General features: G+C 44.2%; 1 protein-coding gene across 2 annotated transcripts; it reads left to right on the forward strand.

Moving 5' to 3' along the window:
* The first annotated feature begins 2,916 nt into the window (after positions 1 to 2,916).
* LOC147017315 (DNA-directed RNA polymerases I, II, and III subunit RPABC2-like) lies at positions 2,917 to 25,915 on the forward strand. Of its 2 annotated transcripts, none has more exons than XM_085846835.1 (5): positions 2,917 to 3,050; positions 18,843 to 18,912; positions 19,821 to 19,942; positions 20,027 to 20,098; positions 25,597 to 25,915. In XM_085846835.1, exons 1-5 carry the CDS (start codon positions 3,031 to 3,033, stop codon positions 25,646 to 25,648), a joined length of 336 nt encoding a protein of 111 aa, XP_085702961.1. In that variant the 5' UTR covers positions 2,917 to 3,030; the 3' UTR covers positions 25,649 to 25,915. The 2 variants fall into 2 exon arrangements, with proteins under 2 accessions (XP_085702961.1, XP_085702960.1); XM_085846834.1 differs by lacking the exon at positions 25,597 to 25,915 and adding an exon at positions 25,016 to 25,590.
* The last annotated feature ends 1,315 nt before the right edge of the window (positions 25,916 to 27,230 follow it).

A 27,230-nucleotide genomic window follows, 5' to 3' on the forward strand; every position in this document is an offset into this window, starting at 1 on the left:
GTCCAAACTACCGGGGAAATTCACCCTTGGCAGGATCTGCGCGATCCGAGTCGTATCCCGAGCGGAGAGTACCAGAATCCTGTCGGCCAATTGCACGATTACGGCAACAATGAGGCCTTCTAATTCCCATTCGCAGCATGGCAAACCAATGGCAGAAAGGACAAGGACGAGCTGGTACATTCAACAAGAGGGAAATGTATTAACAATAGTCGGGGGACGAGGAGAGCACGTAAGGGAAGAGTTATCCGAATAAGCAAGGCAAATAATGTACAACAAAAAGCACTTAACAATTCTACTTATAGATGGGGCCCATGGACACACGCACGCACACACAGATACCCAGAAATCGACCCCGTTGGGTCTTTATTGAAGGCCTCCAGCTCGAGGAAAGGTGAGCTGGAGACCAGAGCTAGCTTGGACCTGTCCACCTCGTGTGGTTTTCGACGTTCTGGCTCGGCGGGACTTGAACCTGCAACAACGATACCACTCCAAGTACCAGGGACGGAGGGTGAAGGACAGACGCCAACCAGCACGAGGGCAGACAAGGCAGCGAGCGCCAGCAGGCAAGGCGAGGCGATCCGAGACGATCCGGCAGGCAAACCCCAACTACTCCCAGTCGGATCGCGCCGATCAATTATTCACTCCCCGTCCAGGGGGGAAGGGACTCCTCGTAATCCCCCCCCCCTTATTGGACGGTTTTGGCGCGCGATCCGCTCGTTGCCCCTGTGATTGGCCAAAAGGGGTGCCAAGTACGCTGATTGGACCGGGGTGGGCGTGGCGGGCATCACGGCGGACAGCCCCTCAAACAGGAAGATGAGTAATATTATCCTGCTTTGGCTCCCATTGGCCGAATGACGGCAAACTCGCTCGCATCTCTCTGATTGGTCGAGAGAGATGCCAAGTCCTTCATTGAACTCCGCCCACCGCGAGCGTTATGGCGTCAGGATGGAGTGAGGCGAAGGTGTTGTTGTAGTAGTTGAAAATGTAAAAGAAAACCCTATCAAAATAACTCCGCAGCGCACGAACATTTAATCACCCATTAGACACAGGGGATGGATTCTAACTATACACATATACTTAACGAAATAACTGAGCTCTGGGGACCTGTCTGTTGTGTGCTCATGGCTGCCAGATTCATAACACTAATATGAGTACGGAATACATAACAGGGGTAATCTTCTGAGCATTTCATTGGTTGTGTCGTTAATGCTTGTCACATTTGGCTCGGCGGCCGTGGGGTCTACAAAATCTACAGCCACTAGCACTTATACGGCGGCCGCAGTATTTACACGGTCACAATGTAGCAGTCACATATGTTTTTATTTTTCGGGGAGCCGCATGGCGTATTTATAAATTGTGGAGACCGAAAACGTGGGGGTGCCAGACGGTCTTTGATTTGATATCGCACGGTGACCTTAAGGCGTCGCTGCGGCGGCCATAGAATTTTCAAGGCACACGCAAGGTAGCCTCAAGGTGCCCGCAAGGCGACCGCAGGGGGGCCCTAAGGCGAACGTGCGGCCAGACGGATGGTAACGAGTGGGTATATATACCAGTTCTTTTTCATATGTGTATCATATCAGTGATATAGATTGTGGACCAGGTTATATACAGATGGCGCTGGTTGTTCCTCAACGGCAGAGGCTGGGCTACCTGGGCATGCAGCTGAGGCGGGTGCATCGGGCGACCTGCGCAATGAAAATACAATACAAATCGGTAATTTAAGAATTACGGAAATGGGGAAAGTACTGATAGTGGCAACTATGTACCAGGATTAATTTCACTACTCACCAGTAGACTTAATCTCCTTGGCAAGCTCAGCCAGTTCCGCCTCCTTCAGCTTGGTGTTGCGGTACTTCTCATGTCTGAGGTTGTAAAAGTAGGGATGGGCCTCGTAAAATTCGACAATGCGCTGGAGAGCGGGAGACTCATCCTCATCCTCTCCATCAGGGTCATGGTCCTGCTCCGGCTGGGTGTCTGGCATCTGTTCTGGCTCCATGGATAGCTGGTCCTCTTGCTCATCCTCAGGGACTGGGTTGGTCTTTTTATTGGCACCTTTCCCCTTGTCCTTGGTTGATCACTTCTTTGGAAGCATGGTGATGTGTCTGGTCTGAGCTGCTGGTGAAATGTGATGATGTGTGTGGCAAATACCTATAATCCGATCTCCAGCGGTAGCGCACGGTCGACGCAGACAGCCACGGAGGCTGTACGTAGGACGCACGGCGGGCGTAGGGGAACCGTGCGTCGACCCTGCGTTTCCCGCAGGTAGTCACACAGACCGCAAGGCCACCGTACGTTGAACACAGGGACGCCTTAGGACTACCCTACGGCGACCGTGGAAATAGTGTGGCCGCCGTAATTTTTTGGGGGTTGGCAAAATTCATGTTTCATTGATAAGAGCCTACAGCAGCCGCACGAATAACGCAAGCCCACCGTATGCCCTATGTACGGCCGCCGTATCCTCGCCGTAGAGCAAATGTGACTGAGGTGTAAGCTTTGAATCCTACTACGGCGGTAATTTTTGCAACCATAACGAAGCACAATCGCTTGTTCCTTTTGCCAGGCGCCTCGGCGAGCGGCTTGCAAAGCGGTTGATATGGAACGACTGGCTTGGAAAGCGCTAACAAGGTGTTTGCTCATGGAACACGTCCCTTGTTTGTCGCTGCAATAGTACCACGTCAGATTGTACTGGTAATGACTGTAATGAGAGAAATTTTAATTGAAATGAACTAAATAAATGCGAAGGTGAACAAGAATATATATATATTTTTTACACTGAACCTGATTGGCAAATACGTCGAATTATTTGGTCGAACCTGTTTATGTCTTTCTTCGATAAGTTGTATTGACGCTGATTGGATGGATATTGGATATTGACGCTGATTGGATAGCTCGGCGTGACGTCATTAAGCGTGCCATATTTAAGTGAACAGATCCTTGAGTCATGACGAATCACGTGTTTTGCCGATTTAAGTGTTGTAAATGAAGTTTAGTGGATTGCGGTTAAAATAATAACACGCACATTGTTATAAAATGTCTGATAATGAAGAGAGGTTCGTGAGTATCATTCTTTTCGTAGGTTTCTTATCTGGCCATTTTATACCTTTTATTATATTTTTCCCCCCCAACTCGTGCAGAGGGGGACATGTTCGGGGGGATGCAGGGGGTCGGAGGGTGCGGAGGGTGTGCGCAAATTCACAAACAGTTTAACAAGTTCGCCCAGAATTTCGCTACTTTCATAACATGATGGATCATTTAGACGTCTGTGTTTTGCGTTAGATGTGACATCAACTGTATCAGCAGAAATATCATATCTCGGGAAAATCCCTTGTTTTTTTCAGTGTTGGATTTATTTAAATAAAATACGAGTGAGGGACCGCGCTTCGCACGGAGCGCACGTGATCACGAACCTTCTCGAGTCTCGGTTTCTCGGCGGCAGATTCGCTACGTCGTGCATCACGTGGGTATTCGGATCACACAATACAGGAGATTATCCACTGCAGCTCTAAATTTAATAAATATTTGTACTGATATTTCGTGTTCCTTTCAGCTTTGTTTTGGCATTCTGCATCAAGTGGACGGACTTGGACGACATTCGGCGGAGAGGTTGGGTGTGTCACGTGTGTGACAAGGACATATTGATTCTATTTTGGTGAAGATCCAGATCCAATAATTTTTTTAAAATGTTAACCATTAAGAGAGATGTGTTACGGGTGTTTACTTGTTCAATAACACCACCTAGTGGAGAACTACGTTATTACAATACCGTGTACACGTACCTCAGCAGTCATTACAATACCGTGTACATGTACCTCACTCATTGTAATACCGTGTACATGTACCTCAGTCATTGTAATACCGTGTACACGTACCTCAGCTGTCATTACAATACCGTGTACATGTACCTCAGTCATTGTAATACCGTGTACATGTACCTCAGTCATTGTAATACCGTGTACATGTACCTCAGTCATTGTAATACCGTGTACATGTACCTCAGTCATTGTAATACCGTGTACATGTACCTCAGTCATTGTAATACCGTGTACATGTACCTCAGTCATTGTAATACCGTGTACATGTACCTCAGCCGTCATTACAATACCGTGTACACGTACCTCAGCAGTCATTACAATACCGTGTACACGTACCTCAGCCGTCATTACAATACCGTGTACACGTACCTCAGCAGTCATTACAATACCGTGTACATGTACCTCAGTCATTGTAATACCGTGTACATGTACCTCAGTCATTGTAATACCGTGTACATGTACCTCAGTCATTGTAATACCGTGTACATGTACCTCAGTCATTGTAATACCGTGTACATGTACCTCAGTCATTGTAATACCGTGTACATGTACCTCAGTCATTGTAATACCGTGTACATGTACCTCAGTCATTGTAATACCGTGTACATGTACCTCAGTCATTGTAATACCGTGTACATGTACCTCAGTCATTGTAATACCGTGTACACGTACCTCAGCCGTCATTACAATACCGTGTACACGTACCTCAGCCGTCATTACAATACCGTGTACACGTACCTCAGCCGTCATTACAATACCGTGTACACGTACCTCAGCCGTCATTACAATACCGTGTACACGTACCTCAGCAGTCATTATAACACCGTGTACACGTACCTCAGCCGTCATTACAATACCGTGTACATGTACCTCAGCAGTCATTACAATACCGTGTACATGTACCTCAGCAGTCATTACAATACCGTGTACACGTACCTCAGCCGTCATTACAATACCGTGTACACGTACCTCAGCAGTCATTACAATACCGTGTACATGTACCTCAGTCATTGTAATACCGTGTACATGTACCTCAGTCATTGTAATACCGTGTACATGTACCTCAGTCATTGTAATACCGTGTACATGTACCTCAGTCATTGTAATACCGTGTACATGTACCTCAGTCATTGTAATACCGTGTACGTGTACCTCAGTCATTGTAATACCGTGTACATGTACCTCAGTCATTGTAATACCGTGTACATGTACCTCAGTCATTGTAATACCGTGTACACGTACCTCAGCCGTCATTACAATACCGTGTACACGTACCTCAGCAGTCATTACAATACCGTGTACACGTACCTCAGCCGTCATTACAATACCGTGTACACGTACCTCAGCCGTCATTACAATACCGTGTACACATACCTCAGCAGTCATTACAATACCGTGTACACGTACCTCAGCAGTCATTACAATACCGTGTACACGCACCTCAGCAGTCATTACAATACCGTGTACACATACCTCAGCAGTCATTATAACACCGTCTACACGTACCTCAGCAGTCATTATAACACCGTGTACACGTACCTCAGCAGTCATTACAATACCGTGTACACGTACCTCAGCAGTCATTACAATACCGTGTACACGTACCTCAGCCGTCATTACAATACCGTGTACACGTACCTCAGCAGTCATTATAACACCGTGTACACGTACCTCAGCCGTCATTACAATACCGTGTACACGTACCTCAGCAGTCATTACAATACCGTGTACATGTACCTCAGCAGTCATTACAATACCGTGTACACGTACCTCAGCCGTCATTACAATACCGTGTACACGTACCTCAGCAGTCATTACAATACCGTGTACACGTACCTCAGCAGTCATTACAATACCGTGTACACGTACCTCAGCCGTCATTACAATACCGTGTACACGTACCTCAGCAGTCATTACAATACCGTGTACATGTACCTCAGCAGTCATTACAATACCGTGTACACGTACCTCAGCCGTCATTACAATACCGTGTACACGTACCTCAGCAGTCATTACAATACCGTGTACACGTACCTCAGCAGTCATTACAACACCGTGTACACGTACCTCAGCCGTCATTACAATACCGTGTACATGTACCTCAGCAGTCATTACAATACCGTGTACATGTACCTCAGCTGTCATTACAATACCGTGTACATGTACCTCAGCTGTCATTACAATACCGTGTACACGTACCTCAGCCGTCATTACAATACCGTGTACACGTACCTCAGCCGTCATTACAATACCGTGTACACGTACCTCAGCAGTCATTACAATACCGTGTACACGTACCTCAGCAGTCATTACAACACCGTGTACGTGTACATGTACCTCAGCAGTCATTACAATACCGTGTACATGTACCTCAGCTGTCATTACAATACCGTGTACACGTACCTCAGCTGTCATTACAATACCGTGTACACGTACCTCAGCTGTCATTACAATACCGTGTACACGTACCTCAGCTGTCATTACAATACCGTGTACACGTACCTCAGCTGTCATTACAATACCGTGTACACGTACCTCAGCTGTCATTACAATACCGTGTACACGTACCTCAGCTGTCATTACAATACCGTGTACATATACCTCAGCAGTCATTAAAATACCGTGTACATGTACCTCAGCTGTCATTGGAATACCGTGTACATGTACCTCAGCTGTCATTGGAATACCATGTATCTCAGCTGTCATTACAATACCGTGTACATGTACCTCAGCTGTCATTACAATACCGTGTACATGTACCTCAGCAGTCATTATAATACCGTGTACATGTACCTCAGCAGTCATTACAATACCGTGTACATGTACCTCAGCTGTCATTACAATACCGTGTACACGTACCTCAGCTGTCATTACAATACCGTGTACACGTACCTCAGCTGTCATTACAATACCGTGTACACGTACCTCAGCTGTCATTACAATACCGTGTACATGTACCTCAGCAGTCATTACAATACCGTGTACATGTACCTCAGCTGTCATTACAATACCGTGTACATGTACCTCAGCAGTCATTAAAATACCGTGTACATGTACCTCAGCTGTCATTGGAATACCGTGTACATGTACCTCAGCTGTCATTGGAATACCATGTACCTCAGCTGTCATTGGAATACCATGTACATGTACCTCAGCTGTCATTACAATACCGTGTACATGTACCTCAGCTGTCATTACAATACCGTGTACACGTATCTCAGCTGTCATTACAATACCGTGTACACGTATCTCAGCTGTCATTACAATACCGTGTACACGTATCTCAGCTGTCATTACACTACCGTGTACACGTATCTCAGCTGTCATTACAATACCGTGTACACGTATCTCAGCTGTCATTACAATACCGTGTACACGTATCTCAGCTGTCATTACAATACCGTGTACACGTATCTCAGCTGTCATTACAATACCGTGTACACGTACCTCAGCCGTCATTACAATACCGTGTACACGTACCTCAGCAGTCATTACAATACCGTGTACACGTATCTCAGCTGTCATTACACTACCGTGTACACGTATCTCAGCTGTCATTACAATACCGTGTACACGTATCTCAGCTGTCATTACAATACCGTGTACACGTATCTCAGCCGTCATTACACTACCGTGTTCACGTACCTCAGCCGTCATTACAATACCGTGTACACGTACCTCAGCAGTCATTACAATACCATGTACACGTATCTCAGCTGTCATTACACTACCGTGTACACGTATCTCAGCTGTCATTACAATACCGTGTACATGTACCTCAGCTGTCATTACAATACCGTGTACATGTACCTCAGCTGTCATTACAATACCGTGTACACGTACCTCAGCTGTCATTACAATACCGTGTACATGTATCTCAGCTGTCATTACAATACCGTGTACACGTACCTCAGCTGTCATTACAATACCGTGTACACGTACCTCAGCTGTCATTACAATACCGTGTACACGTACCTCAGCAGTCATTAAAATACCGTGTACATGTACCTCAGCTGTCATTGGAATACCATGTACCTCAGCTGTCATTGGAATACCATGTGCATGTACCTCAGCTGTCATTGGAATACCATGTACCTCAGCTGTCATTGGAATACCATGTACCTCAGCTGTCATTGGAATACCATGTACCTCAGCTGTCATTGGAATACCATGTACATGTACCTCAGCTGTCATTACAATACCGTGTACACGTACCTCAGCTGTCATTACAATACCGTGTACATGTACCTCAGCTGTCATTACAATACCGTGTACACGTATCTCAGCTGTCATTACAATACCGTGTACACGTACCTCAGCTGTCATTACAATACCGTGTACACGTACCTCAGCAGTCATTACAATACCGTGTACATGTACCTCAGTCATTGTAATACCGTGTACATGTACCTCAGTCATTGTAATACCGTGTACATGTACCTCAGTCATTGTAATACCGTGTACATGTACCTCAGTCATTGTAATACCGTGTACATGTACCTCAGTCATTGTAATACCGTGTACATGTACCTCAGTCATTGTAATACCGTGTACATGTACCTCAGTCATTGTAATACCGTGTACATGTACCTCAGTCATTGTAATACCGTATACATGTACCTCAGTCATTGTAATACCGTGTACATGTACCTCAGTCATTGTAATACCGTGTACACGTACCTCAGTCATTGTAATACCGTGTACACGTACCTCAGCCGTCATTACAATACCGTGTACACGTACCTCAGCAGTCATTACAATACCGTGTACACGTACCTCAGCCGTCATTACAATACCGTGTACACGTACCTCAGCCGTCATTACAATACCGTGTACACGTACCTCAGCAGTCATTATAACACCGTGTACACGTACCTCAGCCGTCATTACAATACCGTGTACATGTACCTCAGCAGTCATTACAATACCGTGTACACGTACCTCAGCAGTCATTACAATACCGTGTACACATACCTCAGCCGTCATTACAATACCGTGTACACGTACCTCAGCAGTCATTACAATACCGTGTACACGTACCTCAGCAGTCATTACAATACCGTGTACACGTACCTCAGCCGTCATTACAATACCGTGTACACGTACCTCAGCAGTCATTACAATACCGTGTACACGTACCTCAGCAGTCATTACAATACCGTGTACACGTACCTCAGCCGTCATTACAATACCGTGTACACGTACCTCAGCAGTCATTACAATACCGTGTACACGTACCTCAGCAGTCATTACAACACCGTGTACGTGTACATGTACCTCAGCAGTCATTACAATACCGTGTACACGTACCTCAGCAGTCATTACAATACCGTGTACACGTACCTCAGCCGTCATTACAATACCGTGTACACGTACCTCAGCCGTCATTACAATACCGTGTACACGTACCTCAGCAGTCATTATAACACCGTGTACACGTACCTCAGCCGTCATTACAATACCGTGTACATGTACCTCAGCAGTCATTACAATACCGTGTACATGTACCTCAGCAGTCATTACAATACCGTGTACACGTACCTCAGCCGTCATTACAATACCGTGTACACGTACCTCAGCAGTCATTACAATACCGTGTACACGTACCTCAGCAGTCATTACAATACCGTGTACACGTACCTCAGCCGTCATTACAATACCGTGTACACGTACCTCAGCAGTCATTACAATACCGTGTACACGTACCTCAGCCGTCATTACAATACCGTGTACACGTACCTCAGCAGTCATTACAATACCGTGTACACGTACCTCAGCAGTCATTACAACACCGTGTACGTGTACATGTATCTCAGCAGTCATTACAATACCGTGTACATGTACCTCAGCTGTCATTACAATACCGTGTACATGTACCTCAGCTGTCATTACAATACCGTGTACATGTACCTCAGCAGTCATTACAATACCGTGTACATGTACCTCAGCTGTCATTACAATACCGTGTACACGTACCTCAGCTGTCATTACAATACCGTGTACACGTACCTCAGCTGTCATTACAATACCGTGTACACGTACCTCAGCTGTCATTACAATACCGTGTACACGTACCTCAGCTGTCATTACAATACCGTGTACATGTACCTCAGCAGTCATTAAAATACCGTGTACATGTACCTCAGCTGTCATTGGAATACCGTGTACATGTACCTCAGCTGTCATTGGAATACCATGTATCTCAGCTGTCATTACAATACCGTGTACATGTACCTCAGCTGTCATTACAATACCGTGTACATGTACCTCAGCAGTCATTACAATACCGTGTACATGTACCTCAGCTGTCATTACAATACCGTGTACACGTACCTCAGCTGTCATTACAATACCGTGTACACGTACCTCAGCTGTCATTACAATACCGTGTACACGTACCTCAGTCATTGTAATACCGTGTACATGTACCTCAGTCATTGTAATACCGTGTACATGTACCTCAGTCATTGTAATACCGTGTACATGTACCTCAGTCATTGTAATACCGTGTACATGTACCTCAGTCATTGTAATACCGTGTACATGTACCTCAGTCATTGTAATACCGTGTACATGTACCTCAGTCATTGTAATACCGTGTACATGTACCTCAGTCATTGTAATACCGTGTACATGTACCTCAGTCATTGTAATACCGTGTACATGTACCTCAGTCATTGTAATACCGTATACATGTACCTCAGTCATTGTAATACCGTGTACATGTACCTCAGTCATTGTAATACCGTGTACACGTACCTCAGTCATTGTAATACCGTGTACACGTACCTCAGCCGTCATTACAATACCGTGTACACGTACCTCAGCAGTCATTACAATACCGTGTACACGTACCTCAGCCGTCATTACAATACCGTGTACACGTACCTCAGCCGTCATTACAATACCGTGTACACGTACCTCAGCAGTCATTATAACACCGTGTACACGTACCTCAGCCGTCATTACAATACCGTGTACATGTACCTCAGCAGTCATTACAATACCGTGTACACGTACCTCAGCAGTCATTACAATACCGTGTACACATACCTCAGCCGTCATTACAATACCGTGTACACGTACCTCAGCAGTCATTACAATACCGTGTACACGTACCTCAGCAGTCATTACAATACCGTGTACACGTACCTCAGCCGTCATTACAATACCGTGTACACGTACCTCAGCAGTCATTACAATACCGTGTACACGTACCTCAGCAGTCATTACAATACCGTGTACACGTACCTCAGCCGTCATTACAATACCGTGTACACGTACCTCAGCCGTCATTACAATACCGTGTACACGTACCTCAGCAGTCATTATAACACCGTGTACACGTACCTCAGCCGTCATTACAATACCGTGTACATGTACCTCAGCAGTCATTACAATACCGTGTACATGTACCTCAGCAGTCATTACAATACCGTGTACACGTACCTCAGCCGTCATTACAATACCGTGTACACGTACCTCAGCAGTCATTACAATACCGTGTACACGTACCTCAGCAGTCATTACAATACCGTGTACACGTACCTCAGCAGTCATTACAATACCGTGTACACGTACCTCAGCCGTCATTACAATACCGTGTACACGTACCTCAGCAGTCATTACAATACCGTGTACACGTACCTCAGCCGTCATTACAATACCGTGTACACGTACCTCAGCAGTCATTACAATACCGTGTACACGTACCTCAGCAGTCATTACAACACCGTGTACGTGTACATGTATCTCAGCAGTCATTACAATACCGTGTACATGTACCTCAGCTGTCATTACAATACCGTGTACATGTACCTCAGCAGTCATTACAATACCGTGTACATGTACCTCAGCTGTCATTACAATACCGTGTACACGTACCTCAGCTGTCATTACAATACCGTGTACACGTACCTCAGCTGTCATTACAATACCGTGTACACGTACCTCAGCTGTCATTACAATACCGTGTACACGTACCTCAGCTGTCATTACAATACCGTGTACATGTACCTCAGCAGTCATTAAAATACCGTGTACATGTACCTCAGCTGTCATTGGAATACCGTGTACATGTACCTCAGCTGTCATTGGAATACCATGTATCTCAGCTGTCATTACAATACCGTGTACATGTACCTCAGCTGTCATTACAATACCGTGTACATGTACCTCAGCAGTCATTACAATACCGTGTACATGTACCTCAGCTGTCATTACAATACCGTGTACACGTACCTCAGCTGTCATTACAATACCGTGTACACGTACCTCAGCTGTCATTACAATACCGTGTACACGTACCTCAGCTGTCATTACAATACCGTGTACACGTACCTCAGCTGTCATTACAATACCGTGTACACGTACCTCAGCTGTCATTACAATACCGTGTACACGTACCTCAGCTGTCATTACAATACCGTGTACATGTACCTCAGCAGTCATTAAAATACCGTGTACATGTACCTCAGCTGTCATTGGAATACCATGTACATGTACCTCAGCTGTCATTACAATACCGTGTACATGTACCTCAGCTGTCATTACAATACCGTGTACACGTATCTCAGCTGTCATTACAATACCGTGTACACGTATCTCAGCTGTCATTACAATACCGTGTACATGTATCTCAGCTGTCATTACACTACCGTGTACACGTATCTCAGCTGTCATTACAATACCGTGTACACGTATCTCAGCTGTCATTACAATACCGTGTACACGTACCTCAGCTGTCATTACAATACCGTGTACACGTACCTCAGCTGTCATTACAATACCGTGTACACGTACCTCAGCTGTCATTACAATACCGTGTACACGTACCTCAGCTGTCATTACAATACCGTGTACACGTACCTCAGCTGTCATTACAATACCGTGTACATGTACCTCAGCAGTCATTAAAATACCGTGTACATGTACCTCAGCTGTCATTGGAATACCGTGTACATGTACCTCAGCTGTCATTGGAATACCATGTATCTCAGCTGTCATTACAATACCGTGTACATGTACCTCAGCTGTCATTACAATACCGTGTACATGTACCTCAGCAGTCATTACAATACCGTGTACATGTACCTCAGCTGTCATGACAATACCGTGTACACGTACCTCAGCTGTCATTACAATACCGTGTACACGTACCTCAGCTGTCATTACAATACCGTGTACACGTACCTCAGCTGTCATTACAATACCGTGTACACGTACCTCAGCTGTCATTACAATACCGTGTACATGTACCTCAGCAGTCATTAAAATACCGTGTACATGTACCTCAGCTGTCATTGGAATACCATGTACATGTACCTCAGCTGTCATTACAATACCGTGTACATGTACCTCAGCTGTCATTACAATACCGTGTACACGTATCTCAGCTGTCATTACAATACCGTGTACACGTATCTCAGCTGTCATTACAATACCGTGTACACGTATCTCAGCTGTCATTACACTACCGTGTACACGTATCTCAGCTGTCATTACAATACCGTGTACACGTATCTCAGCTGTCATTACAATACCGTGTACACGTACCTCAGCTGTCATTACAATACCGTGTACACGTATCTCAGCTGTCATTACAATACCGTGTACACGTATCTCAGCTGTCATTACAATACCGTGTACACGTACCTCAGCCGTCATTACAATACCGTGTACACGTACCTCAGCAGTCATTACAATACCGTGTACACGTATCTCAGCTGTCATTACACTACCGTGTACACGTATCTCAGCTGTCATTACAATACCGTGTACACGTATCTCAGCTGTCATTACAATACCGTGTACACGTATCTCAGCTGTCATTACACTACCGTGTACACGTATCTCAGCTGTCATTACAATACCGTGTACACGTATCTCAGCTGTCATTACAATACCGTGTACACGTACCTCAGCTGTCATTACAATACCGTGTACACGTATCTCAGCTGTCATTACAATACCGTGTACACGTATCTCAGCTGTCATTACAATACCGTGTACACGTACCTCAGCCGTCATTACAATACCGTGTACACGTACCTCAGCAGTCATTACAATACCGTGTACACGTATCTCAGCTGTCATTACACTACCGTGTACACGTATCTCAGCTGTCATTACAATACCGTGTACACGTATCTCAGCTGTCATTACAATACCGTGTACACGTATCTCAGCCGTCATTACACTACCGTGTACACGTACCTCAGCCGTCATTACAATACCGTGTACACGTACCTCAGCAGTCATTACAATACCGTGTACACGTACCTCAGCAGTCATTACAATACCATGTACACGTATCTCAGCTGTCATTACAATACCGTGTACACGTACCTCAGCTGTCATTACAATACCGTGTACATGTACCTCAGCTGTCATTACAATACCGTGTACACGTACCTCAGCTGTCATTACAATACCGTGTACATGTATCTCAGCTGTCATTACAATACCGTGTACACGTACCTCAGCTGTCATTACAATACCATGTACACGTACCTCAGCAGTCATTAAAATACCGTGTACATGTACCTCAGCTGTCATTGGAATACCATGTACCTCAGCTGTCATTGGAATACCATGTACATGTACCTCAGCTGTCATTGGAATACCATGTACCTCAGCTGTCATTGGAATACCATGTACCTCAGCTGTCATTGGAATACCATGTACCTCAGCTGTCATTGGAATACCATGTACATGTACCTCAGCTGTCATTACAATACAGTGTACACGTATCTCAGCTGTCATTACAATACCGTGTACACGTATCTCAGCTGTCATTACAATACCGTGTACACGTACCTCAGCTGTCATTACAATACCGTGTACATGTACCTCAGCTGTCATTACAATACCGTGTACACGTATCTCAGCTGTCATTACAATACCGTGTACACGTACCTCAGCTGTCATTACAATACCGTGTACACGTACCTCAGCTGTCATTACAATACCGTGTACACGTACCTCAGCAGTCATAACACCGTGTACACGTACCTCAGCCGTCATTACAATACCGTGTACATGTACCTCAGCTGTCATTACAATACCGTGTACATGTACCTCAGCTGTCATTACAATACCGTGTACATGTACCTCAGCAGTCATTATAATACCGTGTACATGTACCTCAGCAGTCATTACAATACCGTGTACATGTACCTCAGCTGTCATTACAATACCGTGTACATGTACCTCAGCTGTCATTACAATACCGTGTACACGTATCTCAGCTGTCATTACAATACCGTGTACACGTACCTCAGCTGTCATTACAATACCGTGTACACGTACCTCAGCAGTCATTAAAATACCGTGTACATGTACCTCAGCTGTCATTACAATACCGTGTACACGTATCTCAGCTGTCATTACAATACCGTGTACACGTACCTCAGCTGTCATTACAATACCGTGTACACGTACCTCAGCAGTCATTAAAATACCGTGTACATGTACCTCAGCTGTCATTGGAATACCATGTACCTCAGCTGTCATTGGAATACCATGTACATGTACCTCAGATGTCATTGGAATACCGTGTACATGTACCTCAGCTGTCATTGGAACACCGTGTACATGTACCTCAGCTCTCTGAAGGTTGTGACGGATTCGGACGAAACTCGGTGGATGAGTTGGTTCGGTGAGAAGAACAAGCCGATAAGATTGTGGTTCAGGTCCGGATCCAGATCTGGCCTATCGGTGGAATACAAAACGTAAACTGTGCAGCCTGACAGATGTATGTGCTCTTCCGAGCACCGTTCTAGTTCGATATGCATTCCGTGTACTGATCTGCAGGATGGGACAACTCACGGTACGACTGTCGGGGAATCGGAGAAGTGTCAATAAGATGAGAGAGCCTCGACTTGTGTGTGTTCCGAGGAAATCTCAACACTCTTTTGGAATCAAATTTATTAAACTGTTACGGTTGTGGAAATTCACAGAACACCATTCAGGCTTCCCAGCAATCAGTTATGTCGATAAGTGTGTGTTCAGATTAGATTTCCCCACCGATGTCTGAAGGGAATTATTCGTGTAACCGGACTGTGATCTTTGAGTCAGCCGTTATTCTTTTGCTATCGTTATTTTGGAACAACCACAGCGCCAACCACAACTGCCTCTCAACAACCACGCCATCCCCACCACAGCGCCAACCACAACATCTCACCATCTCAACCACATCTCCACAGATGAACAACATCGCCTCACCTTCATCTCCATTGTGCCGCCATCGTTTCGTCAGCAACGGCGAATCCCAACAAACAACATCTCTGCCACCAGACACGGGGACTCCCTCGTTGGGGCGGGAGCTGATGATTCCTGCAACGTCCGCGTGGTTGATGATTTCACCCACGTCCGCGCATGTCCGCATTTTGCGACAAAATCAGATCAAAAGGGGCGGAGCCAGTGATGGGTGAAGGGTGAGAGGTGAAAGATCAGACCTCACCCACGGACCCCATATAAAGGCGCGCTGAACACCAAGCAAGCAGTCTGTCGGGGAGCTGCAGAGAGTGGATGTCTGGAGTCGAGCTGGCGTCGAGTCGGAGGAAGCCAGCAGTCTGCCAAGGTTCGAGTCCAGTGGAGTGCAGTCGGAGCTCGGAGCGCAGCCAGCCTGCCGTGCCGCGCAGAACCACGGGAAGGTGGAGAAAGCCGGAGAGAGGTCGCCAACGATGAGGAACGGGTGGGCTCTTAAAAGAGCATCAACTCTCGAAAGTGCAAAGGCCCGTTCATTCCTCGGAGGCGTCGTGGGCTAGGCCCGAACCACCAGGCCGCACGGTGGGGCCTGGGCCAAGTAAGTCGCACAGCGCCAACTGTCGTGTCGACAAAACGTCGAGGGTCAACCAGCGAGTCACCACAAAGGTGGCAGGTAACCAGCACGGCCTCTCGGAGCTCCTGCGGTCTCCACAGCTCCGTGAACTATTAAAGGCCCACGAGGTCCAGTTCTGCCCTTTTCTTTCCTGGGGTTTTTCTTTGTATGAATGTCGTGGCGCTTTGACCGTCAAGTAATGAACTGTTAAGTGATTGTGTACATAATAATAGAACGGTTGTAGTTCTTTGTCTTGCTCGTTCCTGCATTACTTTACTGACTGAATGATTGTATACGTGTTTGATTGCATACGTGTATAACTGCTTACGTGTGTACAAATAAATGTCATTGTGTGAATGTTCACCTGTTCGTTGTGTCCTTTCCCTCAATTGAGCTGCCCTATTGCGTTCGGGATATTAGCTGGCTTTCAAATAGCCGATAAAGTAATCGGATCCGGCGGGGCTTGGCAATTATACACCGCTCGGCAAATCGCAAACGGAGCGAGCTGCTGAAGCGGCTCGTTTCCAAGCAGGTCCCGTTGAGGTGTAAATCCCCGGCATTTCTGTCTGCGCGCATACTTAGGTAAATCAACAATTCGGCAATCGGACCCTGTCGTGCGCGGACAGAATAGTTGGCTGATTTACGGATTGATTAAAAACATACCCATAGCTGGATTTTGGCGTTGATCCGAAAGCTGCGACTCGGCTTGCCACGTCCAGTGGGCGTGCAGCTGCGATTAGTTAAAAGTGGTCGCTCGTACGCTGGAGTGGTGAGAAACTACAACAAAACCATAAAAACGATCATGGGTCGGCTCACTTAGCTCGCGCCGTCACACGTCGTTGCAGAGATTGACGTCACAGATTTGCTGTGTTGGCATGATTTACACCAATCATAATACAAACATTTATTTTCTACAAATTTATTTGTAATATTGGTGATATTGTATTGATCTGAAATATCATTTGTGATATAAGAAGGTCTGAGCTGTCTAATCTGTCTGAATGGTGTAAGGGGTCAAAATGGTGTTCAGGTCTCAGGGGTCACGATTAGCTCTTCAGGGTCTCTTTGGGTTTTCAGTCACTTTTAGGTCCTCGGGGTCTTTTGGGTCTTCGGGGTGTTGGAGGTCTTTGGGGTCTTCAAAGGTCTAAGGGGTCTCCGCAATTTAAAGGGTCGAAAGGTACATTCCAATAGTACGTAAGTAATAGACATAGTCGGTCACACGGCTGGACGGCTGGATGGACGGATGGATGCCGAGACAGAGTTCTTTATTTATATATTTATATATGTATGTGTATGTGTCTCATGTTTGTTCGATTCATTAAATAAATATGAAACCAAAGGAAACTGTCACTGGCAGTTGATTTTATTTATTTTTCTCCATAAACTCTCGTTGACGTGTCAGATGAGCAACTGTTTGTTTATTTTTTTACATATGCAGGTATAACATTTCATGCCCTTCCCTCCCACTCACCATGTACACTGTATACCCACTGGCCTGGATGAGCACACCCTACTGCAGCCAAAAACGATGTCTTGGAACTTTGACGCCACCAATGAACACAAACCCCGATGGTCGCTCGTGTTAAAACTTCAAACCGAATTTTAACTGTTTGTAGTTTGTTTTATTTAAAAACTAACTATTTATTGGGAAAAGCTAAAAATGCATGAAAACAAATCTTTCAATCGATGATCTCGCATGCATATTGATCGACTCCACAAGTATCAAAATTGTACCAAATGACGATAAACCTGCTAACTGTCCACACACAAAGCCATTCACCTGTTCAGGCCACCCAGGTATTGGTTTCATATTGTGCTTTGAAGTCTATTCTTGCTTTTCCAAAGTGGAACTTTATTAAACCCCTAAACTAGCAAGGGAGGTGCTTGGCAATATTTATCAGATCAGGACCAGAGGAGGGACAATGTGATGATGATTATTAAATTTTAAAGTTGATTTTAACGTTTTTGAGATCTTGAGTGTAATTTTAAGATAATTGTAGAAATAGGATCAGTTTGTAGAAGGTGACTAAATTGAAAGTAATATTTTTGGGTGCGATATTAAATGTTTTAATAACGTGACAGGTCTTGTTTCCAAGCCTCCTAGAGAGTAACTATGATCGTTGATCACTGTCTTGTACATCGCATGCGGTGGTGTTTTGGAATCGCATTGTTAATATACATATTCCGATGTTTTGCTCTCTTTGAAGCTTTTGTGGGGAGGATGATGATGATGGAGGAAATGACGTTGATTTCGGTGATTGTAATGATGATGAGAAGGTATGGAGATATTTGAAATTTATGAGGAATTTCGATTTTATTTTTATTTATTTTTTCCTTCAATTCTATAATAATTTACTTTTGTTGCGAATGATTGGTGTTCGTTAAATTCTTACAGAAATGCAAATATATTTTGAGCAATTCAGGAACAGCTTTGTTGTACTTGTGGGTTAAAATATTTTCCCCCTTCTAAAGACCTTCGGAGCTTAAAATCGCAACTACTCTTCCAATAGAGTCCGGGAAACTCAAACCGGTGTTGACATTCGATGTCACACTTGGGTATGAATGGAAATCTATCGTCGATTGGTCCTTGTTTCATAGATTATTATTATATTTTTTTATTATTATTATTTTTTCTATTTGTTTCACTGTTTTTCTCTTCCCATCATTGGTTGTCCTTTGTGTGCTTATTTTCCACTGCTTCATCAACCGTTCACGTCAAGCTCTTCGGGTTTTAGAATCAGTGTTTGTGTGTTCGGGTTTTAGAGTAGAGATGTTCCTCTCATTGGGCAGAATTGCCTTGTGTTTTTCTGCGTCTGCGCTTCTTGAAAATCTGGAGGGAATATCAGAATGAGAGGGGAATAGTACAAAACTCACTTATTACAGCGATGTTGGACCATTGTGATTATCCTTTCCTTTCCATAACTGTATTTGGATTTATCTCGGACTGGTGTGCTCAGTGTGATACTTCATCTTCAAATTTGCCGTTTTCATTTATTAATTTTTTTAAATAGTCAATTTTCAGTTTTGAGGCAGAATCAGATTTCATCTATTCGGTTTTCAAATCGGAATCAGATTTACTTCTGTTTGTTGCTCACCAATCTCCTCTTGGCTTGATATAAGTTGTCTTGTTTGGTTTAGCTCTATGGTTTGGTGGTTCCTTTTTTTCTATTGGGGGTGTCTTGCAGGATTTGTTTCAAGTGCTCACCCCTTTGAAGGAGCAACAGCCAAACAAGGAAAGGATTACCACTCCGTTCCTTACCAAATACGAGCGTGCTCGGGTTCTGGGCACACGGGCCCTCCAGATTTCGTGAGTTGTGCTTCATCACCAGTTTGTACTCCAAGGCCGTCAATAGTCTTTGTCACCCTTGTTGCCCTTCTTATTCCTTCACAGAATGTGTGCCCCCGTTATGGTTCAGCTGGAAGGACAGACAGATCCTCTGCTAATTGCTTTCAAGGAATTGAAGTAAGGAGATTTCATATCACATTTGTGTTACAATGTTATGAGTCTAGTGTGGCTCGGTGGTTAAGGCAGTGGCTTGGGGTCCTGAGTTTGAGCCCTGCTGGCCGCTGAGTTAGCATCAGGGGGGTTGACTCAGCCTGTGATCCTTCTGAAGGTTGGCAAAATGAGCACCAGTATACTGGTAATTATCCCTGCAGGGTCGAAGGCCACTAAAGGGTTGGTGTCAGGAAGGGTATCCGGCCATAAAAAACATTGCGACAAGAAACGGTACCATGATTGGATCCCGCAAAAAAGCTGACCCCTGCTCAGGGATAAAGGCTTTCAAATGGTGTGATGATTATTTGTGTTACAATGTTGATTGTGTAAGAGATCACCAGATTGGTCAATACTTTTAGTGAAATCAGTTTGCTTCTCAAAACTCAATGGACTTCAGCATTACAGCATCAGAGATGGGGCTGGCAGAATACCCTATTGGTATGCACTCAGCTCTAAGCTGTCTAACTAGGATTTGAGTCCTGACCTAGCTATGAATGGTCATCGTGGTGTTTTGCATGCAGGACTATTCATCAGTGTGTGCTGTCCCTCAGATAGACATGAAACTGGGTGTCCAATTGGCCGGCATTCGTTGATGGATGTTGAATATTCCACGGCGTCCTTTGCGAAAAGTCGGCGAGCTATATCAACCCTGAACAAATTACAATTCCTACCATAACCTACAGGGGGCACTGCATCAGTAGCACAATTGTGCCCCGAGCAAATAGTGCCACCTGCAGCTGTGCTGCATATGAACAAAGAAGAAGCAGCAACATCACACAATTAGGAAATAATTAAAAACCTGATAATTGTGTGGATTTGAACAAGTGTCAGCACCGAACGTGTTTCGGATTTTCTGAAATTTAACATGCTGGCCATCTAGCCCTGGAAGCCATTTCAGAAATGTGGCTGATCGAAGGACAAAGGAGCTCCAAAGATTGCACTCTCATTGAATGCAGATGTGAACTGGGGGACGTGTTGATCGTTTATCGAAGTGTTTACACCTTACTAACATTGAACATTATATATTCCACTTGAGTGATGTCTTGGTTTTTAGCCAACCAGCCATGGCAAGCAGTCGTCTGTGGAATGGTACAAGCTGTCCAAAAATGGTTTGTTTGTTTTATGTCGACCTTAATTGGGATTGGTCCTACAATGCTTCCTTGGAAGATTTCACCTTCAAAGTTGAAAATTAATCGAAAGGTTCCTGCTCACATATCCATGGAGATCAGACAGCTTGTCTTGGAGAAGATCTCAAATACCTTTGAGATGTATTGTGACAACTATGAAATGTTCTGGTTTTGTCAAATTGCATCTTGATCGATTTGGCTTGTTCATCCATTTTCAAGAGATCAGGAGCACATCTAATGGTGTGACCAGTTTCAAAACTGATAATTACCTGAGATCACAGTTTGAAACAAGATTCTTCATGATGCTTATTTTGCTCATTATGTTTGGTTCCAGATTTTAGTGTGAGGATGTTCAGATCTGTGCTCAGAGTGATCGAGATACAACTCCTTTCCTCGTCAGAATAAACCTTGCTATTCTATACAAAAGACTGTCAGGATGGCCTAGAGGTACGCACACTCGCCTCCAAGCTGTCGTCTGTTTAAATCCGGACCTAGCTATGAACATCGTGGTGTTTCTGAGGCAGGGTGATTCATCAGTGCGTGTCATCTCTCGGATGGACGTTAAAGCCGGCACCTCATCTGCCAGCACTAGTTTGTGGACGTGAAAGATCCCACGGTGTCTTTCTTCGTGAAGAGTAGGTGAGCTATCGCCAACGTCCTGAACAAATTACATTTCCTGCTGGGAAGGCAATGGCAAACCACCCAGTATAACCTTTGCAAAAAAATTGTTTTGGCTGCACCAACACTCTGTGACAGAGTCTGGTACATCAGAATTGGAATCCTATTCAAAATAAATAAATACCCATTGTATAATTCAGATAATTTTCTGGCTTTTTGTGGTCTGGGAGCTTCAACTTGATATATCTACTCACATTCATCTCCTAATTTGGCTTCAATGTCCTCAGAAGATCACCCTATCTTATTCCATCTTTATTTAACCACCAAACTTGGTGGTGTAATGATTAGAGCATCCGCTCTTGGTCTGGGAAATCAGTGGTTTGAACCTCGGCCAAGTCGTACCAAAGACTTTTAACAAGCTCGAATGAGCTAAAATCCTCGTCCTCTTAATGATGTCATAAAAACGAATATGATGTCATTGTGATTTATCAAGTTTGTGATAAATTATTTGTACTAATGCCCGGCTTGATTCCCGCAAACAAAATTCAAACAGCTTGCCTAGTTTCGGAGATAATGGTATAGGCGATTTCCATTAGCGGCGATATTATGACGTCAACTTTTTTTCTCGGAAGAATTTCCAAAATCGGAGATGGTTACTGCCTGCGCGTGTGCTTTCTGCATATACATGCCAAGTTTCACGAAGATCCGATTAGAAAACTGGGTTGTGAAACAAAAAATAGGAATGACGTCATAAAAATTGATATGATGTCATCATGATGTATCATATGTACGGTAATTCATCTCTGCTAATGCCCTGTTCGATTCCTGCAAACAGAATTCAAAAAGCTTGCCTAGTTTCGGAGATATTTTGACGTCATAAATTTTTTTCTTGGAGGAATTTTCAAAATCGGAGATGGTTACTGTCTGCGCAGAGTATTTTTACATATATATGCCAAGTTTCAGGAAGTTTCGATGAAAACTGTGGGCTGTGAAACAAATGAAACAACAAAAAGTCAAAAAATAGGAATGATGTCATAAAAATTGATATGACGTCATAGTGATGTATCACATGTGCCGTAATTCATCTGTACTAATGCCCTGTTCGATTCCCATAAACAGAATTCAAAAAGCTTGCCTAGTTTCGGAGATAATTTTTGAGGCAATTTCCATTAGTGGAGATATTTTGATGTCAACTTTTTTTTCTTGGAGGAATTTTCAAACTCGGAGATTGTTACTGTTTGCGTGGGGTATTTTTACATATATATGCCAAGTTTCAGGAATTTTCGATGAAAACTGTAGGCTGTGAAACAAATGAAACAAAAAATAAGAATGATGTCATAAAAATTGATATGACGTCATAGTGATGTATCATATGTGCGGTAATTCATCTCTGTTAATGCCCTGTTCGATTCCCGCAAACAGAATTCAAAAAGCTTGCCTAGTTTCGGAGATAATTTTTGAGGCGATTTCCATTAGCGGAGATATTTTGACGTCATAACTTTTTTTCTAGGCGGAATTTTCAAAATCGGAGATGGTTACTGTCTGCGCAGGAGGGTATTTTTACATATATATGCCAAGTTTCAGGACGTTTCGATAAACTGGAGGCTGTGAAAAAAAAGTCCACAAGAACAACAACGTGAGTAAGACTTAGAGATCCTCCACGAGGATCTAAAAATGGAATGTGGTGCTTCCTTACTTCATGCTCATTATAAAAAATATTGAGCCTGGGTAGATCTCAGGCCTTACAGCATCTGTAAAACAGATACACGTATAAAATGAAATGAATACGTTTTCATAAAATATCAAATGAGTGTTTGTTTTTTTTTTTCTTCTAAAATCAAATTAAAATTTTTATGAAGTCTGGTGATTATTCGTAAACCCAGCCAGCATAACTCGAACTTGTGCTAGACATAACTTCTGGGAAAGGAGACAGCTTTATACCCAATCAAATGCAATCTCCATAGAAACGTTGACAAGCTTGGTCACTTCCAGTGTGGTAGTGGGTCTTCTCCAAGCAGAGGTAAATATAATGGCAGCAGTAGGCAAGAAAGTGCTCCTGCCTAGAAAGTAACGTTGCCATGCAGCAAGGTGGGACAAAAAAGTCGGTCAGAGGGCTCGAACTTAGGTAACGGCCATAAAAGGGGATGCCATGTGGTGGTGGTGGGGCATTTGAAAAAAACTTGGAGACGAAGGATGTTGTCCTGTTTGCTTGATGTTATACTAATATAGGCTCCACCACAGCCACCAACCATCACCACCTTCATGGTGGAAACGATGACGACAGAACAGAACTTGAAAACAATATCTAAGTTGAAAATGAGTTTTATCATGGCACAGCCACTGGAGCACTCGAAGATGCTAATAAGTCTAACAAAGCTGCCACAACTAAATCTGATGAAGGATGTTGTTCAGATAGAACCTGATTTCTTTTCAACTCACACTGAGATATTGATTATAAGCCAGGTCAACCTATTTTTGGTGAAAGTCTGAAAGGAAAAAAAATAAAATGAAAGTGATCTGTCCATTATGTGCATGCAGCTGATAAGATGTTTATATAGCCAGAAATGGGTTAGAATGCTTCTGAGAGCATCTATGATCTCAGAGCTTCCAGCGACCTGTGTGGCCTCTGGACCCCAGCCTATTGACGAATTCCCTGCAATACTTGGCATCATCAATTTGTCAAATAAGGACACTTTGAATTTCAGGATCTTAACCTGAGAGCATGGCCAAAACAACCAAAGGTTGTCAACCATAGTGCAGGCGATAGTTGCCATTCTATGGTTGTTTTGCCAGCCTATGGGCATACAGGCATCCTCCTGTGTTGCGGTTCCTTGTAAGGAAACTCATTGTAAGCCGATATGATGCTTTCTTGTTTAGCAGAGGACAGTCACATGAGTCTTGTCACTGGAAGAATACTTTGTTAGGCCGGTCGGATAACCCATCCCACCGTTTTGATGTCACTCAGGCTTTGAACACTTCCACTTTTTTTTTTAACACACTTTCGCAAACACTTTTAGTATAAAACTTTAAGAAGTGATTGAGATATTTATTTGTGTTGTAAATACAGATGAGTGACAGTTGTTCACTATCTTTAATTCATCTTGTTGCACACAAAAATAAATCCTTGCCGTCCCACCAGAGCAGGGAAGATCCCCATGATCGTGAGACGACACCTTCCAGATGGGACTTTTGAAGACTGGGGCATTGATGAGTTGATCGTCACAGAATGAGACTTTGAGTTGATCGTCCTGATTAAATTTGCCATTTCCTTGCCATCACAGAATCGTTTTATTTATAGTTCAAGTTTATTCCAGTCATCAATTCCTTCAAATAATGTTTTGTTTTACTGCATATGATGTGAATAATCTGCTGAACTGCATACCATGAATGCTGCTGGTTGTTTAAATTGGGTTGTTTCAAAAACTTTGCTGAAAACATATCGTTGGTTTTTGTTTTGTTGTTGTTTATAGAGATGTGTTTAATTTGCAATGAAAGAAAATATTGATTTAGACACATCTCATGTTTGTTCAACTGTAGTTTTATGTACTGGTATCGTTCTACTATATTTTGCTGTTTCGGTTATATTTACTTGTGAAGTCTGACCAATTTTACCTGATTGACAATTGTTGCTGATGATGTTCATGTGGGTAACAGTGCTACCCCTCCCCTCCCCCTCCCCCCTCCCTTTCCTCTCTGGCCCGTGGTCGTGACTATTTTGAGTGGTGATTTTAACGCTGCACAGAGTGCTCACTCCATCTCGGATTGTGATTGAAGGAGCCTTCATCCAAGGCAGGAATTTTTCAAACAGGCCAGGTATCAACACATAATACCCTACTTTATTGATTTATTTTATTTTTGTCCAAGTCGATGCAAATTGAGGGGATAGGACAGTTTATTTAACATCATTGATGCAATGCCATAGCTGTGAAGCACTGGGAAGGTGGTTTGTTTGGTTTGGGTATGGCAGTTTTGAGTTTTCTGGTGATATCAAGTTCCTTTTCTGCTTTACCAATCAAATAAAAGGGGAGGTGAAGAGCTATGTATTTTTTTTCATTTTGACAATGTTGTTGGCTAGAAGGCTTGCTTTCTGAATTACATGAGTTCATCTGATCTATGAATGCTCAAGCCCAATTCATGTCACTGCTGAAAGCACTTGCTTGTAAGGCACTGACCACTATTTTGTGGTTAGACCTTATTCCTTTTGTAATTAAGATAGAATGGATAATTCAGGATAACCGGCCTCTGCAAGATCCAGACTGTTTTGTGGAGGAGAAAGGTTGGTGGGCCAAGGTGATTTATTGTGGTGTCAGGTTCGGTGGCGAGGACGACCGCCAGAGGGAGCAGTCGGGCCGTCTCCCACCGAACACCGGAATTGAAGGTCGTAACCTTCGGATAACTCCGAAGGTCACGGGTCCCTTAGTGGACCGTGGATGCCAAAATTTCGACAGCATGGGGTAGGGTTAATTGTCTAATTCCAATTTACCTAAGTACCCATGCCGTCCAACTACCGGGGAAGCCACACCCTCGGCCGACTTTGTCCGAACCGAGTCGCTGTTACAGACTCGGATCCGACGTAAACCGAGCTGGGATTACCAAAGTCTGTCGGACCAAATGAACAATTTACAGCACAAACGGCCTCCCTATTTCTCAAACCTGAACCATGCTAGGCCAATGAAAGAAATCACGGACAACGAACTGGAACATTTAACAGTTATTTATTTACAATAATAAGACAGTGTAGACTTATTCCGAATGTACAATGCTTTGTACAATTCCGAATACACTTATACAACACCACAGACACACACACACCAAAAGGAAATGGACCCGGATTATCTTTATTTCGACCCTTGCAGCCAAGGGGATAGACAGGCTGGAGGTCAGAGTTTGGTCGGTACCTGGCTGCCTCAGGCGGTTTGGCCCGTGACTGCAGGTGTGAAACTCGGGGTCGTCAGCAATCCCAGACACGGTATAGCGGGAGCCAGGGTCGCTCCTTACCAGCGACCACTGTTTTTCTCTTCCTTAGAGGGCCAGCGGAGATTCCCGGCTCTGACTCCGGGTTATTGCTCGACAAAATGAGAGATGGAAGTCGACGGCTGTGGAATAGTCAGAGGACCAGCTTGAGACATGGCAACGATGTCCACCAACGATGCACACCAAGAGCAATGGCGACCCCTTTCTTCTCCGACAATTCCAACCCAACTCCAGCAAGCACTAAGGGAAGCCCGGCGATTCTTATCCCTCCCCCGGGCGGGGTGGGGTGGTCGGTCCTCTGAGGTAATCTTTGCCCTGATTGGACAGGGTTTCGTGGGGTGATGTGCTGGCCATCTGTGATTAGACAGGGGGAAACCCCT

The sequence above is a fragment of the Eptatretus burgeri genome, chromosome 11 (genome assembly GCF_056783735.1).
Source record: "Eptatretus burgeri isolate ZD-2024b chromosome 11, Ebu_testis_v1, whole genome shotgun sequence".
Classification (NCBI taxonomy): Eukaryota; Metazoa; Chordata; class Myxini; order Myxiniformes; family Myxinidae; genus Eptatretus; species Eptatretus burgeri.

Bases quoted from the DNA above. Each gene is read 5' to 3' on its own strand.
- LOC147017315 (XM_085846834.1), top strand. From the start codon at position 3,031: ATGTCTGATAATGAAGAGAG. The intron at 3,051-18,842 runs GTTCGTGAGTAT...CTCTCTTTGAAG, and splicing joins ATGTCTGATAATGAAGAGAG to CTTTTGTGGGGAGGATGATG. The intron at 20,099-25,015 runs GTAAGGAGATTT...CCGTCCCACCAG, and splicing joins ATTGCTTTCAAGGAATTGAA to AGCAGGGAAGATCCCCATGA.